Source organism: Carcharodon carcharias, chromosome 11 (assembly GCF_017639515.1).
Source record: "Carcharodon carcharias isolate sCarCar2 chromosome 11, sCarCar2.pri, whole genome shotgun sequence".
Classification (NCBI taxonomy): domain Eukaryota; kingdom Metazoa; phylum Chordata; class Chondrichthyes; order Lamniformes; family Lamnidae; genus Carcharodon; species Carcharodon carcharias.
In genome coordinates, this window is record NC_054477.1 from 46,791,815 (window position 1) to 46,812,541 (window position 20,727).

The 20,727-nt window shown below is 44.9% G+C and overlaps 1 protein-coding gene across 1 annotated transcript in view; it reads right to left on the reverse strand.

Moving 5' to 3' along the window:
* Positions 1-20,727, reverse strand: part of LOC121284085 (microtubule-associated tumor suppressor candidate 2-like) — a 397,712-nt gene that overhangs the window by 339,327 nt on the left and 37,658 nt on the right. The window contains exons 2-3 of the mRNA XM_041199139.1: positions 14,303-14,382; positions 11,278-13,949 (exon numbers count right to left, since the gene is read on the reverse strand). Coding sequence (XP_041055073.1) covers positions 11,278-13,932 — 2,655 coding nt within the window. The 5' untranslated portion in view covers positions 13,933-13,949; positions 14,303-14,382. The remainder of the gene's footprint in view (positions 1-11,277; positions 13,950-14,302; positions 14,383-20,727) is intronic.

The window sequence follows — 20,727 nt, forward strand, 5'->3', positions numbered from 1 at the left end:
GACCTCGCCCCCGGACAAGAGGACACCTCCTCCATTGAAAAGCAGGAAATGAGCAGTCTGGAAGACCCATCACAGCACTTACCCACACCCTCCATCAGCGCAGAGGCACACACCTCAGCAGGACCTAGACCTAGAGCAGGCTCAGGTTCACAATCTGGTGGTCACTGCACGGACATGTGTCCACAGCAGGAGGAGGCAGGTTCAGTCGAGCTCCCCAGCACTTGGAGGACTGCAAGGAGAGAGGCATCTGTGAGGTCTAAGTTAGATGATGACTTAGGATTTGGCCTTCCAACTCATAGTGGAGAGTCAGCAGAAGTCAGGGGAACATCACGCAGAGCTGTTAGAAGCCCTCAACAGAGTGGCACACAAGTCAATGCATCTGCCTGCTCTTTGACGAAGTGGTGCCCACATGTGAGCTTATGGAGCTCTCCATGGGAAGGATGGTGGATGCCATGGAGACCATGGCCCTGCAGAAAACGGAAATGTGCACAGACCCGCACTCCACTGTGGTAGCCATGGGTGAGTTCCTACAGGGGCAACGCAAGAGGGAAAGGGGGCACCTTGACGTCCCTCAAGGTATTCCTTCCTGTCAAGGAATCAGGCTGGGGTCCTCGGGCACCTGAAGGGAGGAGGAACGGCAGCTGAACACCCCTGGGTCATCCACTCAGGAAACTCAGTGGCTATCCTGTCCCTCCAAGTTCCCTTTGCCTGTGACCCCTTCAACCTCGTCCTATGTTACTGCAGAGTGGTACCCTGTTACTACTGGGTACTGCAGCTGGCCCACAGGAGGGCAGCCAAAGCAGGCCGGGGCCCCCAAGACCTCGGCTCTCCAGAGGACGCACATCAAAGTCATCAGAGGCAACAAAGCCAACCATTGCACAGATTGTCTCCACCCCTGCTGTGGATGTCAGGGCAGCGCCTAGAAGAAGTGGTAGGCATGGAAAAGTTAAGAAACTCTATTCACAAGTGGTTGTACGGGTGAACACATTTTGTCACTTTATAATCTGAAAATATATTCACTATCACTGTATCTTTCAGCATCATTTACAGGCTTCACGAGTGCATCCCCCTCCATCGACTAGCAGCTCAAGCAAGCAAACCACAAGTGACTCCAAAGGGAGAAGTGTGTATGTGGCAGGACCTTTTGGAGCCTCGTGCAAGTGTTCTCCCATGCACATGGAGCCTTCATCCATTCTACTCATCTCACTGTCCGGTTAATTTTCAATGCTGCCTACTGGGGTTCTCTTTCAGTTGTCCATCTGAGCTGGCTTGCATCTCCACCCACCCACTGATTACACTCCCATGCAGCCTTTGTGCCTCTCCAACACAAGACTCCTTTCACTTTCAATTTTGACAGCCTTGTTGGTAGTGAAGTTTCTCATCAGCTCCCCCATCCTTTCCCCTCCCTCAGTCACCATTGCCCTTTCCTCCATCACTGTTGAACCCCCTGGCATCACCTTCCACCTCTCCACAGTCACCTACCAACCTGAAGCCTTTTCTTTCCAGGATTTCCAATTGAATGTGCCCATTCCCAACCTTCCTTAGAATCCCATGAGGCACAGGTCTGTGTCTGCCTCTGAGTCCCCACTAACACCCTCACCATACCTTCTACTGTTACGGATGCTTCCTCACCCTCCCAACCTTCCAGCTTGGTCTGCCCCCTCTCTTACTCACCATTCCCTCCTACCACACTCACCACTCCCCAGGAGGTAGTCAATGACTCCACAGGCCTCTCCCTTGCACAATCACTTGGACATCCCCCGCCGCGTACTCCCTCCTCCACTCTTACTCCCTCCTCCACCTTTACTCCTGCCTCCCCCGGATACCTTCCCCTTCCCCCCCAACCAAACTCCTTTCTCCCCCTGGACATCTTCTCCCCGCCCAGACACCATCCCCCCCCCGGACTCCTTTCCTCTCTCTGTACTCCTTTTTTGTCCCCGGGCTCCTTCCACCCTCCAAGCTCCTTCTTGCCTCCAAACGCCTTCCCTTACACCCTCCTCCTAACGTACTCCCTCCTCCCCCTTCCAATCTCACCCCCCGATACCTTTGACACCCCCTTCAACCTCACCCCACTGACACCTTCGCTCCCCCCTCCCAACCTCACCATCCCTCCGCCCTCCCAGTACACCTTCTTCTCCCAGTCAAACCTAGATCTTCTTCTCCCACCCCACCACAGCCCCCAATACACTTTCCTCTCCCACTCACAGCTGGACCGTCCCCTCCGCACCCCCCCACCACTCTCGTCGATCTTCCGTAGCAGCCTAAGGCCAAGCCCGTGATGTCCCAAAGCAGGGCTCAGACATCTAGGAAGGCCTCCCACCTTCCGTGAGCTGCTTCACGTCTTTGAGAATCTACCCAGCATGCGATGCACATGTTCCTCCAGTGTCCGGCAGCTGTAGGGCTCCAGCATCTTCTGCTCCTCAGATGTCCACGACCTGTGCAAAGCCCTAACATTAGGTCCTAACTTCTGCACGTGACACTTGTCCAGGCATGTTCTGGGCCGAAGTGTTTTCCCGCCAACGTTACAGTAAATCTGGCATGGGGGACGCTTCTGGTTGGGCCTTACTTTGCACCCATTAGTGGGATTCAAAGCAGGTTCACGCCGGACTCCAGCGGGATTGGTGTTCCGCCATGGCGTACACCATTGGATGATCCCGCTGTGCTTTTACATCAGTGTGCAACCAATTTTTGGCCTACTCGCCATAATTTCCGCCACCCCGCCCACCATGATGCCCGAAGCCAAAGATGCTGGGAAATTCCAGCCATAGAAAATGTTGAAAATACTCATCAAATCAGGCAGCATCTGTAAAGAAAGGAAAATTGTAACATTTCAGGCATATCCCTTCATCAGAATGGGTTGGATTTCAATGGGATCCATATATGAAATGTTATATTTTTCATCTGATCCCACTTGACTTGCCATCTGCTTCCAAATTTGCAGCATCTATGGTTTTTTTTCATATTTCGGATTGCTCTCTCTGCAATTGGTGTCTTTTTTACTTATTGCATTGAATTGTTTACATGATAATATTTATGGAGCTGTAGCTCCCTCTATAAGAAAATATTAACAAGTTTTCTTAGACTTGAGACACTAACAAGGTAAGTGAAACTCTCCGTTTGAATATTTGTAATAATTTGTAACATGCTCTGGATGGTAGGTGGAGTTAAATCTCTTTCATTCATGAGCATTCATGTGCATCTAAGAACAAAAACCCATGAAAATAAGAGCAGCAAACTGTTAAGGTGGAAAAGTACCATCATTCAAATAAGGGGAGATCTGTACAAAATGTGCTCCTTTTGGGTAGAACAAGGTGGCACAGTTTCAATAAAGGGGTCTCCCATTTAAGTTGGAGATGAGGAGGAAATTCTTCTCTCGGGTCGTTAGTCTTTGGAATTCTTTTCCCCCAAAAGCAGTGGTGGCTGGGTCATTGAATATATTCATGGCTGAGCTAGATAGATTATTGATTAACAAGGAGGTCAAGGATCATGAAGGGCAGGCAGGAAAGTGGAGTTAAAAACAAAAAAACTGCGGATGCTGGAAATCCAAAACAAAAACAGAATTACCTGGAAAAACTCAGCAGGTCTGGCAGCATCGGTGGAGAAGAAAACAGTTGACGTTTCGAGTCCTCATGACCCTTCAACAGAACTAGGTGAATCCAAGGAAGGGGTGAAATATAAAGTGGTTTAAGGTGTGTGTGTGTGTGTGTGTGGGGGCGGGGGGGGGTGTGGTTGGGGAGGAGAGAAGTGGAGGGGGGTGGTGTGGTTGTAGGGACAAACAAGCAGTGATAGAAGCAGATCATCAAAAGATGTCACAGACAACAGAACAAAAGAACACATAGGTGTTAAAGTTGGTGATATTATCTAAACAAATGTGTTAATTAAGAATGGATGGTAGGGCACTCAAGATATAGCTCTAGTGGGGGTGGGGGGAGCATAAAAGATTTTAAAATATTTAAAAATAATGGAAATAGGTGGGAAAAGAAAAATCTATATAATTTATTGGAAAAAACAAAAGGAAGGGGGAAGAAACAGAAAGGGGGTGGGGATGGAGGAGGGAGCTCAAGACCTAAAGTTGTTGCATTCAATATTCAGTCCGGAAGGCTGTAAAGTTAAAGCCACATCAAATCAGCCATGGTCTTATTGACTGGTGGAGCAGGATCAAGGGGCTGAATGGCCTACTCCTGTTCCTATTTCTTATGATCATATGCTCTTCTGGATCTGATGCATAAACAGGAGCTCTTCAATAGCAGTAAGCCCTTTTGCTGAAACTGTTTTAGGAGCTGCAAGTTAGAATGACAATTTTTTAAGATTTGGGCTATCCTTGAGTTTTGGGCTATGAATAGCTAGGCCAGGATTTTATGGCCCTGCTGTGGAGGTGTCTCCCACTGGCGGATGCGGCGAGCCATTTAAATCTCCATCCAATTCGGCGGGACCATTATACCCCGCCAGGTGGGAGGGGCCATAAAATTCTGGCCCTCGTATTAAAAAAAAATCTGGCCCAAAGAATGTCCTTTTGTTTGGTTTTTGTAAATAAGCCCGAGTTTTATTGCTGTGCCTCTAAAATGTATTGGAATTTCTATTAATTTTGTTTAAAGCATCATATTTTGTTCCTCCAATGTGTAGGAATCAGGGAAATATTTTTAAGCATTATTTAATATCTGACTTTTGGCTTGCTAAGTAAATGCTAATTTTTTAAGAGTCTTTCTGATCAATTTTTGTTGTGTGATCAAGTCAATGAAATTAGTTGTTTTTAACCACACTTAGCTGAGCCCCGTGAGAGACCAAGAGAGAGAGGAGGAGAGGTGGCATGTCAAGAAGGGAAAATAATGGTCACTGAAGTACAGTGCAGACATCCAACAGAATATGCCGGGTTCATACCGTAAAGTCAAAGATGGAGTAAAGATTCTACTTTAGGCACAGTTGGCAAACTATACACAAGATGTGCCAAAATTGTGCATGGTTTCTGAAGTGAATTTTTTCTCAGGTTTTCACTGAGACTTCTTTGCATATCGGCGAAGATAAAATCTTCCCATGAATCATGCAGTACAATAGGGTAGTGCTCTAGAACTTAATTGGTTATTTTTATTTTCTTTCATTAGAAATATTCCTTGATATATTAGAAAATGGTAACCTTGTGCAGTTTTAATAACATAGCCCAATATGGTTCCTCATAAAAACATAAGCCTTTTTAGGAAGAGTGTCTAGTCCATCACCTGCAAGTAACCTGATTTTAATAACTTGAAAATGACTTTTGAAAAAAAACAAAGATAGAATAGGGGACCAAGTCTACACAATAGTCCAGACACAAGGATAGGAACTTCTGATCTAGGAAGCTTGCGTACGAAAGGTTAACATGCTTGGCCAGCATTCTTGTTAACATAGGTAATAAAACAAAATAAATGTGACTACACCTGTGGTAAGTATTTGCCCATGAGTTTGTCGATCGGAAGTTCCATCCATGTTCATGCCAAAGCCCTGTGCAATCTTAAATATCCTGACAATTGCAATGAAACCCAACAGTTTATTTGCCTTCTTTATTCTCTAGGAACACTGGGCTCATGTTAACCTGTGCACTAATATTCCCAAGGCCTCTCTCCTGCTCGAGTACATTGTCACATCCACATTCTTTTGGTCATCTCACCATTTTAGATTTCCCTTCAATTTATTTAATCTGCCACTTGTTGCATACAAACTCACCATCTCCAATTTTTCCTGAATTTGTGTACACTGGTTCTCATTTTCTGGCATTTCTCCCATCTTGATATTGTCTGCAAAATTAGACACCTTTGAATTGACTCCAGTGTAACTGATCCCTCTGGTGTATGACTAACAACAGACTCTCAGTCCGAATGCTTTTTATTTGCTACTTTGAACCATTTGAAAAAAAATTCACTTTAATACGTTACCAACACCAGAAATGCTGAAAATACTCAGCAGATCAGGCAGCATCTGCAGAGAGAGTTACAAAGTTAATATTTCAGGTCAATGACCTTTTGTTCTGAAACATTAACTCTGTTTCAAATTTCCAACATTCACAGTACAGGTATTTTGCTTTTCAATACATTTCCATCTGGCTATCTCATGCAACTGAAGCTTTTACATGGGGCAGGGCTAAATACTTCTTAAAATCCAGGTAACTAACATTTATTGTCTCATCAGTACAGAGAAATAGGGTGGAATTTTCCATGCCTGCCGGAGCTGTGCGTGTTCGGTGGCAAGTGGACAATATGGCGCGATCAGTTTTACGACAGCATAAAACCAGTTTGCGATTGTCCGCTCAGCCTGGCAACGGCATGCCACGTTTCCTGCCATTGGACGTTGGGAACCTCATTGTAATACATAAGCATTTCATTATTAGGCCTGCCCACCGGAATCGTCCCCCTGCCCCGCTGGTTTGTCTATGCACGTTGGTGGGCAAACACGCCAAAATGTTTCACAACAGCACATAAGTGACATACACTTGGTGGCCAGCACTTTGAGGAAAACTTGGAGGTGAGTCCACAGTAATGTTGTGCAGCGCTCGCCAGGGTTGCCTGGCCAACTTTAAGCTTGAGGGGCGCTGGGGCGTCGGGGTTAAGGGCAGCTTTGCCGTTGAGGCCACTGCGATGGGTGCAGGGGTAAGGGCCTTCCATTGAAAATAGTGCACAAGCATTTGGGGTGGGGGGTAGGGTGCATGAGGGAAGTGGCCACGCATTAGGGAAACCTGTATAAAGTAACCATTCCTCTGCAACGCAGACAGTTCAGGCGCAGCCATATTGATATGACAGGCTTCTAGCTTATTTGTCCACTTAAGCAATACAGAGGCATCAAAGTGCCACCAAATGCTCCAAAGCTTTTCACCCTCCCCCCACAATCCCGGCAAAGACTGCAAAGTCATGAGCATTTTAGTGAACTGCAGAACATTTGGATGACTGCACACGTTGTACAATCACCTCGCTAAAACTGGCCGTGGATCAGTTACTGCAAGAGGTGCTCACAGCCCCTTGCAATGTCATCATTCGGGTTTGGACCAGTCTCCCTGATGGTTCAAGCTAACAGGGCAGCCATGCGCGGGTTAGGAGAATGCCAGCGCCTGAGCTGAAAGCACAGCATGCAGTCTAATGGGCAAATCTGCTGCCAATCGGTGGGGTGGACTGGGCGGAGGTGGTGGGGTTTCGGGCAGCCATGCAGCGCACTAATCTCTGGCCATCCAAATGGTGTCCAGCACTCTCCGGGAAGCGTCAAGAGGCCTTCACATTTAACCAGGACAGGTTCTTAGTACACCCATGCTAAGCCACGTGTCTTTCTCTTCCATCCTGCAGAAGGATTACATCAGGATTATAGAGTCTGGTGAACTAGCTTTATGCCTGATGGCCTACAGAGAGTGAAGATGATGGAGAAAACAATGACTGAGGCACCTGGCTGCGCAGAGGCAGGAGCAGCATCCTCAGGAAGAAGTGGCAGCTGGGGCTCCCACACACACGCCCGAAGAGCCACAGCGAGCCGTGGCTGGTCGATGCCTAGTGACACCCAAGGTCTATAGACACCGCCTGTCATTCCTGCAGATAACCAACAGCTAGTGTCGCCGAAGACTGCACATGTCTAGGGAAGCGTTGCTCATATCTGCCACTTACTGCAGGACATTGAGCCACACAGACATGGAGGATATCCACAGCCAGTGGCCGTGAAAGTGAGCGTGGCACTCAATTTCTAAGCCAGTTCCTTTCAGGGTTTCACAGGTCACCTCTGTGGGATCTCTCAAGCCTCCACCCACAAATGCATCCATGAGGTGATGGATGCCATCTTCAACTTTGTGCATTTCGCCCTAGACCAGGACAGCCAGGATGCAAGAGCGATTGGATTTGTCCAGATCTCGGGTTTCCCACAGGTTCAGGGTACGATCGATTGCACTTACGTGGCACTCAGATCTCCATCACAACACGTGGTGCAACACGTCGGCATCCCTCCATCAACTGCAAGGGATTCCATTGGCTGAATGTGCAGCTGGTGTGCGACAACCACAAATGCATCCTGCAGGTCTGCGCATGGTTTCTAAACAGTGTGCACAACTTGCACATCCTCAGTCGGTCACAGATCCCTGAAGTATTCCAGGGTCCACAGAAGCTGCAGGGATGGCTCTTCAGGGACAAGGGCTACCCGCGGAGGACGTGGCTGATAGGCAGCCTCAGACTGCAGCAGAACAACGGTATCACGAGGCTCATGCTGTAGCTCACAACTTGGTGAAGCAGACCGTCAGAATGCTGAAAATGATGTTCCAGTGCCTGGACCGGTCTGGTAGAGCCCTGCAATACAGTCCGCAGAGGGTGTCATACATCAGCATCCTTTACAACCTGGCGCTGCAACGGGGAGGCGAGCTGGCTGAGGAGGAGATGGAGGAGCTGGAGGTCTCCTCCGATGAGGAGGACACAATGCAGATAAGGGCGAGGAGGTCCTCGGAGACGCCAATGACGGGGATGAGGCCCTCATACTGGCTAGACGAGGAAGGCGGGCTCGGAAGGCCCTCATAGCTGCTAGATTTATGGAGGATGATGACAACAAGCAGTGAGGTGACCCCATAGATCCTCACATTGCACCTATGAACATTTGACTCCAGTCTGGCTTCTGGCAGCGCGAGTACCCTCTCTGAGAATGCTCCTATCATGGAGACACAGTGGAGGCCCTAATAGTCACTCGATTGCAGGAGGATGATGACAACATGCAGTGAGGACACTCCATAGATCTTCACATAGCCTCTGAGAATGTCTGACTCCTGTCTGGCCGAGGGTAGCTCGCTTGCACTCTGTGATCAGGGTCATTTCATAAAGATACAGCCACGAAACTTTAGAAGCATCTGATCCTTTGTCCACCTTCAGCACCTGACCCCTTCAGGAGCACAGGATTAGTGGTCACGGATGCTGAAGTGGTGGGGGCCAGCCTCACCTTAAAGGTGCTAAGAGCACACAAAGAGAATAAGAGAATTCTGTAGTGCCTGCCCACAACATTCTGGCAGTGATGACTAGCATCACCGAGGTGCAGGCATCAGTAATGTTTCCAGGGAGTATGAGGCCAGACCATCATTTTGGTCTCAAGGCTGCACAGAGCACAGGGAAGAGGCCCTGGACCGAGACACCTGCCTTTATCCTGTGCAGAAAGGTTTCACATCTAAGTGACAAGAACGCTGCACATCAGAACAAGGAGCCATAGGCAGGGAGGCATTCTTAGGAGTTTATTGACAATAGTGAACAGTATGTACAACTGATTAACACCCATGCCCAGGCTTGCAACTAATTCTTCTTAACTTTCCTAACCATGCTGCTACATCTTAGTGCTCCCCAGAGGAGGTGGAGGCAGCCTGCTGACTGTGACGCCCTATCTGTGATAAGTTTGGCAGGCGTCCTCTGGAGGGCCAAGACTTGGAGGGCCTTGGCCTGTTTTCGGGGTCCTGCTGTGTGGCAGTGGCACCCTCCTCATCCTGTGGAGTTGGAGCTGCTAAGGTCACAGGGAGAGGGGATTCAGATGGGCCAGTCACTCTCAGAGTCACCTGAGTGCATGGCCCCGGAGTGTGCACCTGCTGATCCTCCTCCCTATAGGTGCCCGAGGGCCCCAGGTTGACTCCTTGAGGAGGAGGGGTAGTGGGAGTGAGATCAGGCTGCCCTGCACCCCTCTAGCATACACACTGTTGGCGACCAATTATGGCCTCAGCGATGGAGTTCAGCCCACGCAGCAGTGCAGGTGTGACATCCTGGACCAAGGTCTCTATGGCAGCCGCCATCCTACCAGTGTTGACCTCGGTGCATTGACATGCCGGCGTTATCACCTCAATCTGAAGATGGACGGATTCCTCCATCGTGCCTTGCAAATCTGAGGAGTGCAGCATTCATCCTTTCCTGATGTTCCCGAGTTTGCCTTTGCAGCTTCGGCAACTGTTACATGACCAAGTCCAGAGACTCATCTCTGACTCAGACTCAGCAAATTTTTAGCCTCCAGCAATCCTCCAATTGCTGGACATCTGGGAAGTCCCTGCTGCCATCTGCTGTGGATCATTCAGTGTGATGTGCTTACCAGATTGTGATTCCAAGGGTACTGTAAAGCGAGGTTCTGCTGAGGTGTGTGTCTCTGCACTGGTGGAGGGTGTGGGTTAGCGCTGTGACAGGACTTCAAGGAGGGTGCCTTCAGATTCCTCTTCAGAGATGTCTTTGATGCTTGACTGGAGGCCCTGGGTCATGGACTCTGTCGGCTGTTTTCCAGATGTACCTGAGAAAGCAAAGGGAGATAATTAGTAAATAGCAGCAGTCACTCATGGTTGTCTGATGGATGTTGCACTGCTGGACCCTCACTTGGTAGAGCACCGCCAACCTCACTGTCAGCACAGGAACAATGCAGATCCTCACCAGCCGGCTGGATGGCTCTGTTTTCAAAGTCAGCGAGGATCTTGATCTCACACATTCCTCCACCAGTCTGCAACCTCTCCCTCTTGTTGGGTGCCAGCCTGACCTGCATGAATAGAGATGGAGAGAGTGTAAGCAGGACATTTGCCAGGCCAGATCATAAGTATGCCTGGCATGCCTGAATGCTGATGGGATGGGATGAGGACAATGAAGGTGTGTGTGTGAGAGAGTGAATGGTGATGTCCTTTGAACTGGCAGTGAGTGAGGTGCCGTGTGGATGTGTGATGGGTTTGTGAGTGTGTGAGTTGAGAGTGATGAAAAGAGTGGCTTACCCTGCCGGGACAAAGGAGATAATTCATCCTCTTGCGGCACTGGGTGGCTGTCCTCTTCTGAAGGGCTCGTTGGCGCTGACCACTGCTGCCACCACCTCCCAAGCCTAGTCGTGACGCCGCTGCCCATCCTGCGGCCAGAATGGGGGTGTAGACATCCCAGCAGGACTCCACTGCATCCAAAAGGTGTTCCAGAGACATGTCACTGAAGCGGGAGGCTGCAGTCTTTTTGCCTTTCGGGGCCATCTTGTCTTCCATGCAGCAGTAGTGGTCTGGAAGCACTGAGGTGTGTGCTTGCAGCTGGACTTTAAATATAGTGCCCGGTGTAATGAAAAAAGTGACTTACCCTGATCATCGAAACGGCGTGTTTCCTGGGAGTGCATAAATAATGTGGCGAGTTTGGGACGATACGGCGTAAAAACACGCCATTGTGGTCGGTGGGTAAAACATCATTTTATTCATCCGCTACAGCACTTAGTGCGAATCTGGGATGATTCTGCCCATAGTGTCCTAACCAACTCAAACTTGACTTTATGAGAACACAAATATACATGATCTAAAATATTAAAGACTATTCTTACCTTAGGAATGCTCTCCTGTGTAAACATGTCAGTAGCTTTCTTTGACGTGACATCACTGGAAGGAGGGAATGGTTTTCCCATCATCCTAGGAAAAGTCTGCTGAGCAGGAGGTTTGATTCCAGATACCATCAGTCCAGTCGTATATATCTTAGTTCTTGGCAACTCTGGTCTGTATCTGTCATGAATGGAACCAGGAACACTGAGCACAGAGAGGGGTTTATTTTCACATGTAGCACTCTTGTACTCTTTTGAAATGCAGGGTTTAGAAATGGACTCGGTCCATGTTGAAAGTTTTGGAGATAATCCTAAGGCATCATGTATAGCATCGAGTGGCTTTACCTGAAGTGGTTTTCGAATGTATGTTATAATCTTAGGCCTTACATACTTGGTTTTAGGAATGAGTTTAGCTTCAGCCTTTCCTTCAGGCTTGGACTGGTAATTTGTTTCTGTTTCTCCTTTGTCTGTTAGAACAGTCTTGGGATGTTGCAGGATTGGTTTTGGGATTCCACTGTTACAAACAGCTTTATCAGAAGCTTTAAAGAATGAGTTTGATGTCTGCATATCCCCTAATGGAGGTAGTAGCAAAGATTCTGACAGTATTCCAGCACGAAGCAGCGAGGTTTCCTTAAAAGCAGAATCTGAGGACTGATTGGTAACCTTCATGTCAACCTCTGTACAAGCAATAAATGCAGGATTTACAGTCTGTGAGACCAGCAGGTTCTCAGAGTGCTGAAGCTTTTCAGAAACCCTCGTGAGTTGTTTTTCTCCAATTATCATCACATTACTGTTTATTTCACTTGCTTCCTTTTCGACAGGACTTTCATCAACATACTGACCAAGACTAACTCTTGGTCCTTGCAATACATCCTTGCCTGTATTTGCATCTTGCTTTGAAAGATGTTGCTTCAAAAGTTCTGAATGTGGGATGCTAAGTGCTTCAGCACCTTCCTTCTCTGCCGTTTTAGAAATGCTTTTCGCTTGAACTGCTTCATGTTCTAATGAACTACTGTCACTCACTAAAGATTGCCTTGCATCTCCTTTTCTGCCCCCAGTGATTTCAAAGACATCATGAAGGCCATCACATTCCTGCTTAGAAAGTTCATCAGCTCTTGTACATGGCACTTTATCACTTTCAGTGTAGTTAACTGCCTCCTGGGTAGTGTTTGGAACTCTAGAAATAGTAGATTTCACATTGGCCACATTATTAGTAGCATTTGAAAAAGAGCTTCCAAGAAGTTCAGCTGTTTCTATAGAATGTTGGGTACCAAATTCAGTATGTATCAGACTGAAGGTTTTATTTTTACAACACTGCCTCATTAAAAGTGAAGAATTGTTTTCAGATACTGGACTATCGCCAGCATAATTTTCCACTTGGCGGTCTAAGAATTGGTCTTCAACATTGAGATTTTTAAGATGTTGTTCTTTTGTGCTATCTGGCAGATGCTGTACCGTTTTAGCTATGTCTTCAGGAAGCCTGGTGGATGATTGTTGGCTAATATTACAAGGCTCTATTTCCTCCTTTACTCCAAAAATATTTCTTCTGCTCTGAACTCTTGTTAGCTCAGACAAAAATTCACCAGTCTCCTGCTGGTCGTTTGTAGAGGGCCGATTATGTGCATCAATTACCCCACATTGATTAGGTAATGCATCCAGGTTTACCTGGGCTTCTGGTTTATTAATGGCAACCAGTAGTTCACCACCTGGACCTAGGCTATATATTACATTTTCACAATGTGATGTGCTTACATTGACAAGGTCAAGCGGCCTTTCTATCTTCGTTTGCAGTTCTGGGGCTGATTCCTTGATTTCTGAGGTAGATGAGTTAGAATGAAATACGATCGTTTCAACTGAGGTGCAGTCAGATGGATCAGATGGGGAGATGGCTTTAATCAGATCTTCTGATGCCCTCTGTGAATTATGAGTGCTACCAGTGGCATCCATGCAGAATTCCTGAAAATTCAATGGTCCAGTACAACACCCAGTACCATCTTCTCTGGATTCACCAATCTCTACTGATATATCCTTTTTATTAACTTTCTCCAATGAATTGGAAGATGAAGAGTCCTTGCACGATAATTGTATGAAATGCATTTTTTCATTTTCATCTGTCGCATCTATTCTTGGCCATTGATGCTCCTTGGCAGCTTCAGCAACATAAGTATGCCTCTTAAGGGAATACCATTCCTTTTGAATTTGAGGAACATTAACAATTTTACCTGTGCCAAATTTCTGATTTTGCTTGTCAGGACATTGCAAACTGCAAGCTTTTTCATGGTGCTGGGTATATTCAGTTTTTTCCAGTTCTACAGTTTCAATTTTATCAATTTTATGGAGCACTGAAAACTCCAGATTTCTGCTTCTGTGTGACTGATTTCCGACTTCAGCTGATCGAGACTCCCCATCTTGCTTCACAGGGTCATCCAGAGCTTCATTTGGCAGCATTACGTTCTGTGGCAAGTGTAGATGCTCATTCAGAATACCAGCTGTTAGGTTATGTTTCTTTTCTTTTTCTTCTGTTATGTAAGTCTGGGATGTTATTTCATTTGCATTGGTGTCTCCATCTGTTCCTACTGGTTGTTCATTGTTATTCCTTACTTCCTTTTTGTTGCCCTCTTTGTCTGTGCAGAATGTACTGTTCTGAATTGAAGAAGTCATTTTCTGTCTTCCTTTCCCTTTCAGATTTATATTTGATTAGTTCGATAAAAGATCAAGTAATAATTGTTAGTGACGGCTAAATGTTAAATGTGTCTTTGTTTTCTTTAAAATGAAAAGAAACATAATCTTCACTTTGACAATGTTGTTATATCTTTGATGACTTGTTAGTAAACCCTCTTGCGAGACAGAATGTACTGATAAAATGTTCTTTCCTCAGCCAATTTAGAGCTTTACAAGTGTGTTTTACTGTTTATCACTGTAGAATTTTTCACTCATGTATCATTCTTTTCTTTCACATTTATTTATTCATTTTCTCACCCCTTAAATGTTAATCTTGTACTCCACAACAAACCAGCTTCTTTATCCTTACCCCTGCAGTTCCTTATTCCTCGCTGCAGTTGACTGGTCTTCTCAGATTCTTTTAATTGGTGACCAGTTGGTCTGTTGAACCTGTACAAATCATATACAGAAAAAGATCGTCAGTCTCTCCACTCAGAGCTTTAGCGAAGGGCACAAACTATACTTAACCAACAGTTTGCAACAAAATATCTGATGCACCCTGTGGAATTTATTACCACAGGTACAGAGCCAGATTAATTTCATGCTCTAACACCCAGCCTAAAAGGCCAACAACCAGGAAAACAAATCCCTAATGTAAACCCTAGTACAGTAAAAGAAACCATTCCTTGGCTATTTATGGATCATTGACTCAACTCTGATTACGGCAAAATCAGACATTCTTCATTTTTGGCAAAATATTAATAAAATGATATTGTCATTTACTTATAGTATTTGAATTGAATTCTATCAGTTATCTTTTAAGTCATTTTTGTTGGACACTAGGTTGCTTCCCTGAGTTGCCTTTTCAATGCAGTACATTTCTGAAAGCAGTAAAAACAGCTTTAGAATGTCAAAGAGCAGCTGTGCTGACAAAAATATACAGTACGTGCCACAATAGATAAATAATTAAATGCAGCTACAATTCTTGAGCTTTTGCACTGTAACCCTGAAAATGTCATTGCTTCAGATCAAACTAACAATATATTTATTCAACAATTGAAAATCTTAGTTGCATTCTCCCAGTTGAAGGACAGAAAATGACCATAATTTGGAGGATAAAAGTCTGCTGAACATTTTGACTAGAGTAAAAGTTCTGCCGGTGGTGAAAAAAAGAAAATTTCTATATCCTGTTAGAATTTATTTCTAATTCTTATTTCAAACTGCCTGCCCTAATCCTTTCAGTGGGATGGAAAACTCTGGCCCAAGATGCTGTGAAATCTTGATGGAATTGTGTTGGGTGTTGCAATTTTGGGGCAGAGTGTGGAACATGTGAGTTGCTGCCCAATTGGCACACTACAAAATATTCCAACGGGAGGGGTGAGGGAATAGGCACCTCTTCTGCTCACTACTCCACTATTATGGCAGCATTTTGGGCAATTCTGACAACTAACCAGGGTTACCGCAAATTTTTGGAAAAAGCATCAGATAGGTCCATTGGTGCCTATATCTGCTCAGATCAGTACACACCCTGTTCTGGGTCTAATGAACCAGTCCCAGAAGTCTGAGAAATCAAATACTATTACAAATGTTCCCATTTTTCCAGAGGCAGAGCCTACAACACCATATGGAAAAATGACAAAAAATGTCAAACTGTCTTTCTGGCCCAATCTGTGCCTCATGCTTCCACTTTTAAAGTGGCATGATGCCATTCTAGGTTTCCAGTAGCAATGCGGGGATGTAGGCTCTTGTTACACCTCTACAGGAACAGAATGCCCTCCCCAAATATTTAAATGATCCATACTTGTCATCAGCAGGCAGAAATTAGTTCCTGCTGCATATCTGGCCCCTTGACACGGCCTGAAAAGGTACTACTCTACTTATCTAGGTGGTTTCAGAGGCCAGGATCCACAAGTGAGTGGTTTTTTAAATGTATGTTTTTACTATTTACAGCTAATACTACTGTCATAGAGCTACTCCTAATGCTGTGCTTTATTAAAGTTAATCCACTAGACTGACCTCTCCTGATCTGGTTCACTAAATTGGTTCTGATATGAGAGGATTATTCTATCATGAGAGACTGAGTAAATTGGGGTTTAGAAGAATGAGGTACAAAATCATTGAAACATACAAGATTCTGAAGGGGCCTGACAGGGTGAACACTGAGAGGTTATTTCCCCTGGGTGAGGAATCTAGAACAAGGGGCCACAGTTTCAGGATAAGGAACTAATCATTTAGGTCTGAGATGAGAGGAAGTTTCTTCACTCAAAGGGTTGTGACTCTTTGGAATTCTCTACCCAAGAGGATTGTGGATTCCCCATTGTTGAATATATTCAAGAGTGAGATAGACAGTTTTTTGATCTCTCAGGGAATCAAAAATTTTGGGGAGCAAAAGAGGGGTTGGAGCTGGGGTACAAGATCAGCCAGGATCATGCTGAATGGCTCGAGGGGCCAAATGGTCTACTCCTGCTCCTAATTCTTATGTTCATGCCCATTCTATCCAACATCGATTTTAAACATAGTGACTGCCAAATGGACAAAAAGCACATGGACTTTGTGCCTGTGGTTTCAGCCTCTCTGTAACTGTCACTCTTCAAAGGAAATGTGGGAACAGAAACCTGGGCTTGGATTTTCGCTCTCAAGACGGGTGCGCAGAGTTGGGAAATTTCCTGGCTTGGCAGACCCTCCTTGGGAGAAAAAGCCCTGAATGTTCCAGTTTTGTACCAATGAGGGGCACCGGGTGTGGAAGGCTGCCCCTGAAAATAGTTCGGAGGCAGTAACGGGCTGGCTGCCGAGTGCCATGGCAGGCTGGTTAAAAGGCCCGCCTCAGTGCTCTGGGACATCATCACAGCTGTAATAAAAGTAGTTAGGCTCTCTAGCCCTCACCCCTCACATGCCTCACCTCCTCCCCATGCCCCGCCCTTGACAAATCATACCCCCACCAATCTCCCCATGGCCCTCATAACCCCCATGCCAATCTATATCCCTCTAGCCAAATCCATGTCCCCTCACAACCACCATTCCAACCTATGCCCCTCTGCCCACCCCCCCAAGGCCCTTTATAGCCCCTAAGCCAATTTAGTGCCAACTAATGCTAACCCTGAACTCCATTCATGCCCATGGCCCTTTATAGCCCCTATGCCAACCTAGTGCCAACTCATGCCAATCCATGCCCCCACCCACCACCCTTTTGTCCTCCATGCCAACTCACTCCACCATAGGGAGACCTCAGAGCAATGCTGAGATTAAGTAAAATAAAGTTCTAAGTGTCTATTACAGACTTCACTATATAAAAAGCACTCTCATTTATAAAAGGGCATTCAATACATTTAAATTCTTTCAAGTACTTAATCCTGCATAAAAATTGTATTCCTAGCCCCACCTCAAAACAACTTATAAACTTTGAGCTGTCAATCAAACAGTGAACTTAAAGGCCCCCACACTGTGATAATGATAGGTTGTGGAAGCAGTTAAATAGTAATAATATCATATTGACAGCCCTCAGACTTATGTCAGCAAACAAATATTGAAATTGCAAGCACTAATTTTTTTCAACTCAGAGACACGACAGGCTGTTTCGTTTTCTAATTTAAAGAACACTGGATTTAATTAACCTGACAGCTTGACAGTTGCATAGACCTTATACACCTTTTACACAAATTCAGATCTACTCTTAAAAATCGTAAATCACACACTGCAGGAAACAGGCTTTGCTCCTTCAAAAATGGGTTTTGTTTGAACTCAGCACTGAGGGTTTCCTCCATGTATAAATCACATCCTGCCCCCCAACCCTACTAGTGAAAATAGGATCTGTTGGAAATGGGGGAGGGGTTACTGGATCCAGGATCCCAGCGCTATTTTGGCTACGGCGTGGGGTCCACACGACTCTCTGAAAATCCGGTCCCAGGTCTTAAAATATTCTCTGTAATTACCATTTGAGGCCACATAATGCTCTGGGATCAAAACATTACTTGCAAAAGTATAGTTGCACACTCTTTTGCAGTCCTTCCTCCTAGCCACCTAAGCAAGGCATGTCCCTCCCTTTGAATATGACCAAAAAATCAGATTTAATGAGCACAAAAAATGGATTAGAAATGATCTTTGTCTGAAACTGAACTGAATAGAAAATGCAATTTTTAATTTTCTCTTAATGTACCCATCATATTATAATGATACATTTGGCATAGGATCAAGGTATTCTAATTGTCTCAGGCACCAGGGGAAATTATCACTTTATTTTTGCCTGAAGAACAGACTATGGCAAAATGCTTTATTTTCCAGCTTAAACACAAAAATTATGAATTTCCCTTCAACAAAATACAGTAAAATTAATTTACCCTTCAACTTGGATAAAACATTCTAAACATTTTCAAAAATAAATGTTTATAAGAATAACCACATTTTACAGTGGATATATTTATTTTCCTTTGTGTTTTACGCAGACCCGCCTACCTACAATGTAAATTCAAAAGGCACATTGCACATACGGTGATTACTAAATCACAAGATACATTTAGACTGCATATGTATTTTTACTGCTTGCTCCAAAAGTTCAAAATCAATTCAAGGAAAGAATGCAGCTCAAAATAGATACAAGCAAGAAAACTTCTGATCGGATTTGAATCTTTTTCTTTGCGAAAAGGAAAGCTTTCTTCCTCAATAGAGTGAATATATTTTTGTTTCAAATTTACGTCACTTCCTTGCTCTAAGAATAAATCCACTGTGATTTCAGTGGCAGAAAACAATTCAGCGGGAAAAAAAAACAGGTCAGCTCTGCCCTCTTCCTATTGTGTTGGCTTCTGACTGAATGCTGAGCAACCTCTTGGGAGGCTGTTTCAAAGTAATAAAAAGGGTGCCTATGTGCATGGTGGGTGTGTGCATGTGCGTATGTGTCAGGGGATGGGGGAACAGAAGGGAATTGTCAGCTACTGTCAATGGAGTGCAATTTTTTATATAAGACAAGCCCATAAATATTTAATTACAATTCCACAACCACAGTGCAGCAGAAAAATTTACTTTTTTTTCTATCTCTTGTTTGCTTTTCACTCATCAGCTACTGCCTTTGCAGATTGGAGGTTCTTTCTCTGCTCATTATTCTGGCCCTTTCTTCCCCAACCTTGGCCGTTTGCCAGATATTTTAAAAAATCAAACATTTCTTTTCAGCACAAATTTATCGCTTGCTATTTCAAAGAAAAAGACGCACTGAAGAATTTGTGCAAACTACTGAGTGGGCACAAATTATATGCTACATCCAGGAATACACTATGCTTACTGTCATACATTTTGCATTCATAGCTGAGCAAGACACAGTAATCAATTGGCCTTGAAACTTCAAGTTTGAAATCAACTGCAGCTGCAGCGTTTATTTTAAAGATCAAACTGTTAAAAAGATTAACATCTGGTTGACTTTTTCTCGATTGATTGCTTGCTTTTTTTTAAATATTGCTGTTTAAACAAGAAGCCCTGATGATACCCATTAGAATATGGCCTGAGATGATTTAATAATTTCAATATCAAAATGCCAATTGATATAATAAATACTTTGTTCGGATTTGAAGCACTGACTCCAGGTGGAGCAAGTAAAGTCAAAATACCACCAGAGACAACAAACAAAGGCAATGTTGGATGACTTTGGTAATCATTTTGCTTTGGCCACAGGTAGTCTAAGCTCCAAGTTCACCCATAAAGGTAAAGCATTTGTCCAAAGCTGGCTATTCATCTATCCATCCGGGAAGGTCTGTGTCGAGAAACATAGGGTATGATTTCAACTGGTATTGGTCTCAAAACAAGTAGCCTATGCCATTTTTTTTCATTTATGGGACATGGGCATCACTGGCTAGACCAGCATTTATTACTCTTGTTCAGAGGGCAGTGTTGTGGGTCTAGAATCACATGTAGGCCAGGCCAGGTGGGTTTTTACAACAATGGGTTTTTTTAATCAAGATTTTTATTGAATTCAAATTTCACCATCTGCCATGGTGGGATTATGAACCCAGGTCCCCAGAGCATTACCCTGGGTCTCTGGAATACCAGTCCAATAACAATAGCAGTATGCCACTCTCCATTTAAAAGGGGTCTACCACCAGGTATCCAAAGTGGCTGCCTGGAAATCTCTTAAACTGTGGTTAAATTATGAGGCCAAGTTGCATATGCTTGGCTTGAACTTAGAAGATTGAGGGCTGATCCTATCAGGATATTTAAAATGTAGATAAGAAGAACAAGTGGACATAATCATAAAATTAGATTTGGGTCATTCAAGAGCAAAATCAGGAAGCATTTTTCACAAAAAAGGGTAGGAGAAATCTGGAACTCTCTCACTCAAAAGGCTGTGAATGCCGGAATAATTGGAGCTCTGAAGACTGAGCTAAGCATATCGCGGGACATGGATAGATGGAACTGAGGTGCAGGTCAGCTAAGATGTAACTGAATGGCAGAGCAGGCTCGAGGGGTTGAATGGACTACTTCTGTTCCTATGTTTTTGGAGGATCAGTAAAAGCACTTTTGCAATATAAAATGCCATTAGGGTGACTCAGCTCGGTTCTATGTAGGCTAAAATAGTGCACCATCCTTGGAAAGCTCAAGGGAAAACTACCTTTGCAGGCTCCATTTCACCAAGGAAGCACTGACAGGGGTTGTGCCTTCTTTTGGAGCTTTCCAAGGATGGTGCACTTCTGCCTATTGACACAGTTTTATGGGCACAGGCTGATGCATGGTTGCTGTGCTGGGCTGCAGTTAAGATGTGGTTGCTGTTCAGGTACGTTGCTATGGTGACATGGAACAGATTAGTGCAGTTGGACT